This window comes from Pterocles gutturalis, unplaced genomic scaffold, assembly GCF_000699245.1.
Source record: "Pterocles gutturalis isolate BGI_N339 unplaced genomic scaffold, ASM69924v1 scaffold11816, whole genome shotgun sequence".
In the NCBI taxonomy this organism is placed as follows: Eukaryota; Metazoa; Chordata; class Aves; order Pterocliformes; family Pteroclidae; genus Pterocles; species Pterocles gutturalis.
The window spans coordinates 7,081-14,974 of record NW_010103120.1 but is presented as its reverse complement, the minus strand read 5'-3'; the positions used below and the strand labels follow the sequence as shown (position 1 = coordinate 14,974).

The 7,894-nt window shown below is 35.6% G+C and overlaps 1 protein-coding gene across 1 annotated transcript in view; it reads right to left on the bottom strand.

Moving 5' to 3' along the window:
- CC2D2A (coiled-coil and C2 domain containing 2A) overlaps positions 1 to 6,780 on the bottom strand; it is a 50,501-nt gene extending 43,721 nt beyond the window's left edge. The window contains exons 1-6 of the mRNA XM_010086575.1: positions 6,754 to 6,780; positions 6,157 to 6,258; positions 4,251 to 4,352; positions 3,259 to 3,435; positions 2,933 to 3,083; positions 1,459 to 1,595 (exon numbers count right to left, since the gene is read on the bottom strand). Coding sequence (XP_010084877.1) covers positions 1,459 to 1,595; positions 2,933 to 3,083; positions 3,259 to 3,435; positions 4,251 to 4,352; positions 6,157 to 6,258; positions 6,754 to 6,780 — 696 coding nt within the window. The remainder of the gene's footprint in view (positions 1 to 1,458; positions 1,596 to 2,932; positions 3,084 to 3,258; positions 3,436 to 4,250; positions 4,353 to 6,156; positions 6,259 to 6,753) is intronic.
- Positions 6,781 to 7,894: the final 1,114 nt, after the last annotated feature.

Sequence of the window (7,894 nt, the reverse complement as noted above, 5' to 3'; positions counted from 1 at the left end):
CAAACAAAACATAATTTTATATCATTTCTTATTTCATATAGAAATAACTTGCAAAACTATAATTCTTACAAAAAAACAGTTATGGAAGAAAAGGTGACTATGAATTGTTTGTGACTGAATTAAGGAAAACTTTTCTAAGACACAAAATTTAATCTTCAAGTACACTATAGATAAGTTTTGAAATCAAAAGACCAAGAGCTTGCTCAGACTTCAAATATACTGAATTTTTTCCTTCAATAGTCAGGGTTACAACAAAAAAACAAACAAAAAAAATCAACACATCATTTAACATTTAAATGTTATATTTTCTTAAATCACTAAAATTGGAAGAATTGTAAAGTTTTACAAAAGACTGCCACCCACATCTTTAAATTGCATTATAAAAATCATAAAACAAAGAATTAGAGCTAAATGGCAACTCCAAGAGATCATTTATCAAAATGAAAGTAGATGAGGTAAGTATCTTACACATCAATTGCTGTCCACGGCTTCACACATTAAACATTGTCCTAATTCATCACCATACTCTCATGACCTGGATTCAACAACAGCATAAACCAGTGCAGCTGCTGAAAGATGCTGGTCTGCTCTCTTATTCCCACACCAAACAGAACCAAACATTGATGTGGTAATACAATGAAACAAACCAGAAAACTTACTGGGTTGAAGCTGGCCAACTAAATTTTTACATCCAAATATTCCAAATCTTATCTCTGCTAGCCCATGAAAAATTCATAGAATCATAATAAAACATAAAGGGCAACTGCTGTATAGTAGCTTAAATGTATACTAATCTATACACTTTATTGTATATATACAGTAGGCCTATACAGTAGGCTAATATAGCAGGATAAAATACATCCAAGCCACCTCCACTGGTGTTTCATAAGCCATTCTTTAAAATCTAACAGGATTCTAAGACCTCTCCAGATAATCTATACCAATATTCAATGACACTTACAGTCTGACCAGTAAATTTCTGCAAGTCTATTACTTCATACTACCTTCAGTGGACACAGAAAACAGTCATTCTGTATTGCTTCCTAATCTTCAGGTGAATAATAGCAATAGTGCCCCGTTCTTGCATAAGTCTTTATACGTACCACTAGCTCTTACAGTATTTTATAAAAAAAGTAAATTATAATTACCCCTATTGCAGTGGCAACTAAACTCTGGCACAGACAAGTGAAGTGATTCGTTCCCCTTCATTCCCCAGCAGGGTATGAGCAGAGCCAGGAAAAGACACCAGTTTTCCAAGACCTTGTCTGGTGCTCTACCTATTGGGATACACCAAAACACACTCCCACAAAAAAATCCACATTTTCTGACATCCGATACTGCTAAATGATTTAAAGATGAAAGCCCCACTTACCATGACCATCTACCTACTTCACTATAACAAAATACTGATAAAGAAACGATTTTAAAAAGATAACTAAGAAGGTAGTGGTGACTTACTCGCTCCTGCCTGAGTATTCTGTTTTCTAAAATATTTTGATTAGACTGTGATACAAAGGGCCTTTCTCCTGTGTAAAGGCCCTCATCATCAAGGTACACAGGCTGCATGTTTCCAGGCATCTTCTCAGAAGCAGGAACTAATGAGAAATTAAATAGAAAGGCATTTAAAATATCTTATAACTGTAGTTCTAGTTTATTAATTGTCTAAAAGCCTATACCATTCTTAAAACAAATGGCAGTGCGTATTAAGCATGCTGTCAGAAATATTTTCCTAACTACGAAAAAATAAATGAATATATAACTAAAACAGTTCCTTTTCTTAAACAGGACAGATCCACAGTTTAAATCTCTCATAAAAGTGTCACAAGTCTTCTAAACAGATAATTAAACATTTCTTCACCAAAACATACTTCAAATAACTTAGTGGAGTTTAGTTTTAATGTTTGCTTGCATAACAGTGTAAAAACCCTTTAGCAGCAACAACATTTCTAAGCCTTTCCCATATAAAGTGAAACTCGAAGATTAATGTGAACTACTATTACTAGTTTGCTTAGGCTACTCTTGTGCAAAATACAGAACATGCATAAGAAGCCATGCTATCCCAATAACAGAAGGTGGAATTCTTTAAAGCCTGTTTGCAGGATATTATTCCACAATAAAAGTTATCACCTAAATCAGAACAGAAGGGACCACACTGGAAGCAGTCAGAACTAAGTTGCAAGACATGAAAAACCAGAGGCACCCAGTGTCAAATACTTTGACTTTGCACTGCAAGCTGTGCCAATACCATTCTGGTACAGACTACCGAGAGACTCATTTCTGTTTCTTTCACTTCAAATACTAAACACCAAGTGATATTATAAAGCAATTTTATAGGACTTTGCAGTTCTATGGGAATAAGGCAAAAAAGTCAGAGACACGATTGGTGTTGTGTAACTATTTCCAATACACAAAATCAGATTTTGGGAAAAGGGCCCCCTGAATTACAAAAATCCTTATGTTACATGACTTTTAGACAAAGTTGCCATATGGAAAAAAATGCAGATGTGGCCAAGTGAAGAAACAGTATAAGTTATAATGTACAGTGCATGAGCCACTCTTAATATCTAAATGCACATATCATACCCTGTAACCTGTTGCATACGTTAAATGATGTAATAGCTAAACCCCAGTGACAGAGGCCAGCCACCTTGCATTTACTATAGACAGCACCAAGGTAATTACGCCAAAGCAACTGATGTGCCCTGAGTTCACTTGCTAGCATACCAGCTGGTGACCTGCTGAGGTGTGCATGTTCCTAGTTAATCCATTTTGTCTGACCTTTTCAGACTTGACTCGACGATCAGTGTCAGAGAAACACAATTAAATCTCTCTCTACTGCCAGAGACAGTCTGATACAAAATTTTTCAGCAGATCAAAGAGTGCCATGCTATGCAAAATCCATGAACAAAACAGATAAGCACAATCTTCATACCTGCTAGCATGCTGGGAGTGAAGAGAAATTCTTTCTCCTTTTTCAGTTGCTCACAGTAGTTTTCACATTCAGCAGGTTTTATTACTAGAAAATCTTTAGCTGTCTGCCCTATAACGAACATATCATCTTTAACTAGGCATACATCTTCATCCTATAGTTTAAGTGCAAATGTCTCTGTTAGTTCATCTACTTTTTAAAATGGAGATCTTTAGAAAGTATACTTTCAGAATTTTTAAGGAAACAAAGGTTTCCATTTTGTATTAGATGATTAAAATTAATTCAAGAAGTCTGAATAAAAATATGAACATTTATTCTATAGCTCACACCATTTCATTCTCCTCTTGTTCATCCTCATGGGTTTCTATACATTCTTCTCCTGCCTCCTCTTCTTCATTTAATTCATTCTTTTTCCTGGCTCCAGCCTTTACACTCTCTGGTTCAGGATCAAAATTGAAGGTAAAGAAATTATATGCTTCCTCAGAGGAAGGAAAATCATTCTGGAACTAAGAAAAGAAGACAAACATACCTTAATATGACATTTAGAAGAAATTAAAGACAAGTGAATCTTTTCTATTAATAACAGCAATAACAGCATGTATAAACACTTGTCACAGGACAATTGTTTTATCTCAGAGAACTCAGCAAAATGCTGAAGCTGACTGAAATTTTTAAAGGATACATGAAACTTTCTTTATTGCTATACTATGATTTCATTAAATATTTCTTGAAATGTAGTTTTATTAAAAAAAAAAGTTACCTGGTTTAATTGTAACCAGCTTATTGTTTTAAATATAAACAATTTGTGAAGGAGAAACGCAAAGTTTAAGTTCTGGCCATAAGGGAGATATTCAGGTGAATTATATGAAGAGAACTTTCTAATGGCATTTTGCCTCTGAAGGACCCAGGCCCCTTTAGTGTTAGGATGAATCCTCTAATAAAAGAATTAACAGTAGAATTTTGTGGCTAATAAGTATCAATATAGTAATCTGCAAACTGCTCTAAATGGCAATTGATATCGTTCAATACAAAGGATTTAAACAGAAGAAACATTTTTCCTCCAAGGTCCAGTAATTGTGTACAGATGGATTTGATTTTTTTTTTTAATCAAATGACCCAAACACATTCTTATATTTGTTGGAGGTTCCCTTTTTATATTTCAACTGTTGACATATACCATTTCTGCATTTTAAAATTAAAAAAAACCCTCTCTTACTGCTTAAGACTAAATTCTGTCTGCTTCTCCAAACAGAATCATGAAGCCATATAAAGTTTAAATGAAATTAATACCAGTTATTGAAATGAAGGAATTGGTACTTACTGTTGACTTTTGCTTCAGCTTTTTTACAGAATCACGAAACTTTGTTTTTGATGGTAAGCGGGATTCATTCTCTTGCATCTCCCTAAATTCATCATTATCAGACTGCATAAAAATATATACAAAAGTTATAACACATATTTACAGATCCATAAAGAAAAAAATGTAAACAGCTGAATACAGAGAATAGATATCACATTTTCACATAAAAAATAACAAAAAAGAAACACAGTCACCATGGTAACAATTATACTTATTTTATATTTATTTTAAAAGGGTACATCTAATCATTACTTAACTCCTTGCTCTTTTGGATCAAGAAACAGACTGCAGAATATCAAGAAATGGCTTATTGCATACATGTTAGCTTTCTTTGCTGCTGATGAGATCGTTGTTTCTGCACTCCGTAACACAACCAACAGCATGTTAATTTCCACAAGGGGGAGAAACGGGGCAGCAGTGCAAAACCTTCCTTCTACAAAGGAGAGGCTGACAGACAGCACAAGCCGGGCAGCGGTGGTAAGGGTGCTGCTGACAGACACTGCTGACCAGGGAAGGGAATCAAGGAGCTGAGGCCAGCTTCTCATATAGCCCCTGCTGCAACCAGGAAAAACCTTTTTGCTGTTATTTTAAAAAGTGGTGTCCATTGCTTGGGTGCTTCAATACAGACTTGATCAGTTGTTTTGTTCTCTCTCAAACAATTATTGCTAGGCCACTCTAAAACTCCATGGATGATACTCCTCTACGTTTTCAAGAAAGGAGGTAGCATGGTTATCCATGTCCAGCTTCCGGAAGCCTTACCAGTCCCTGCACACATGACTGGTTCTGAGGTTGCTTCAGCAAGTTCACTTAATTGCTTTAAAATTATCTTCATCAGGCCCAGTCAACATAAACACATCTAACATTCTATCTGTTTTTACTCCTTGTGGCCTGACTTCTTAGACTAAAGGAAGGCATTTCTCAAGTTTACATCTATTCAACCTAAACTTCAACATAATAATAGCAAAAAAAAATCGCAAACCCTGGCAATCTGGTGGCCACTTGTTTAACAACAAAACAATACTTCATACGTGTGTAAATAAGTGCAGGAATAAAAAGCAAAGGTTTCAGATATACTTTATATAAAATTAGTAACCAACTTTAATAAGGGCATCACTTCCATATTTTCCTAACACAAACATAATGAAACAATACTATTTAACGTGAAAGCGATGACTATTAACTTTTTATAACCAATATGAAATGGTAACTCTCCCCTAGACAAGCAATTTAGCCAGGCTAGTTCATCTTGTTTGGAATTATAGATAAAAAAGTTACTGGTATATGCTGTTATTTCTTGGGCATACAAATTCTTTGGAACATGTTTTCTACAGCAAAGCAATCTCTTTGCAAATTCTGAAGAACGGGTGCAAGTTCTGCACAGGCATAGCCTTTATTTTTTTAACACAAAATTCATTTTCTAACACTAAACATGCTCATACTAAAAAAAAATGAATATAAAATAGTAACAAGACAATACAGGACAGTACAATGACATAAAGTTAATATCCAGCCTTTAGCAATTTCACTGTACAAGTTTATATAAAGCTATACACAGTGGTCCTCTCTGTTACAGTAATTTTAAATACTTCAAGGCATCTTAAGCAACAGAAGACATGAACCTGCAAATGACAGAAGTTTCACATGATGTTTATACTATAATGAAAGTAAATGATTATTGTTAGATATGTATATTAAAAGCAATAATCAGAAAAGTTCAATCCTGATTACTAATTCAAATTATAGTATAATTTTGATCCCATTAAAATAAATGAAATTGATCGTCAAGACTACGCATAGTCTGATTTGTTTAATGTTTTACATTCACTTTCTCATTATCAGAATAGCAAGGCCCAATGCACCTTCTTACCACTTTATCCAGTCTGACTTCTGCCTTCCTTTCTCTGGTGCTTTTTAAACGCCTTGGTCGTGGACTGGGGTCTTCTTGCAATGAACTAATTTCTGCTTTTGACTAAGCAAACCAAAAAACCTTGCTTAGTTATAATATAAATATAGTAAAACCAAAGCTACAATAATTCCCATGAACTCAACAATGTATGCACATTTGTGTTAGGGACAGAATCTTTTAACTATATAATCAGCTTAAGCGATTTTACAGACCTAGATGTTAATACCACTTATTAAACTGCGCAGTAAACTTACAAGGAAATCCATTGATTTCAAAATAGTGCAAGAATTTTCTTGACAAAAAAAAGAAGGATCTTGTAATGATTGTATCATTTGAATCATAAAACTATGATAACTTTAATATGATTTTCAAAAAAAAAAGAAAAAATAGAGCAATAGAAATACACCAGAGAATAACTGAACTGAATATTACTACAGCATTAGATATAAAAAAAGCAGATATCCCAATTCAGATTCACATAGCACTAACCAAGCAAAATAAGTGGGTTGTACTTATAGGACTAAAGTAAACCAAACAGGACTTCCGAAGGATGCTCACCCTTGCTGCTTTTAGTTTCTCTCTCATTCGCTCCCTAACAGAAAATTCTCCAAAGCTTGTCCTCGAGGTAGAAGGAACAGGTGGCAAGTCTGAAACACAGAAAATGCAGTAACATGTTTAAACTAAGTATTTTCTGAAATAAACTTAAAATTATGTAAAATAAAACCATATATACCATACAGAGTCCCATGTTCCAACAGAAAGAACTTGCATGAGAAAACGTGAAGGAATGAAACATTTTTTGGAATTCAGTCCTTACAGACTATCACTTAAATGCCTTTAGATGCAATTGATGTACCTTTCATTATACACTTGTATTGGGTCTGGCTGATATGGAGTTAATTTCCCCATAGCAGCCCTCATAGTGCTATGTGTTGCACTGGTAGCTAGAAAGGTGTGGATAACACCAGTGTTTCGGCTACTGCTGAGCAGTGCTCACACAGCATCAAGGCTGTCTCCCCAGCACGACCCACCCACCCCCCCACACCCACAGTAGGCTCAGGGCCCCAGGCGTGGGCAGGATCTTGGGAGGGGTCAGAGCCAGGACAGCTGACCCAAACTGAGGAAGGAAATATTCCATACCATGGGACATCAGCTCAGTAATAAAAAGTAAGGGAAGGGAGGAGGAGGGAGGCATTTGTTGTGAGGATGTTTGTCTCTGGGAGCAACTGCTATGTGTATTGAAGCCCTACTTCCTGGGAAGTGGCCGGACATCGCTTGCTGATAGGAAGTAGAGAACAAAATCTTTGTTTTTCCTTTGCTTCTAAGTGCAGCCTTGGCTTTTTCTTTAATTAAACTGCTTTTCTCTTAACCCACAAGTTTTTCATCTCATTTTCTTCCCCTTATTCTGCTGAAGAGGGGAGTGACAGAGGGGCCTGGTGGGCACCTGGTGTTTAGCCAAGGTTAACCCACCACAACACTATGAACCACCGTAAGCAAAGCAGATACACAGTTTTGTTGTGTTTTTTTTTTTCTATTAAAAATATGTAAAGAATAACCTGGCGTTTTATAAGCTATTAGCCAGAGCTATCTACATCTAATTTTGAATGGTGATGTGCTCTAGAGCCACGAAATTGGTCAGAGGGCTGGAGCACCTCCCCTACGAGGACAGGCTGAGAGAATTGGGGTTGTTCAGCCTGGA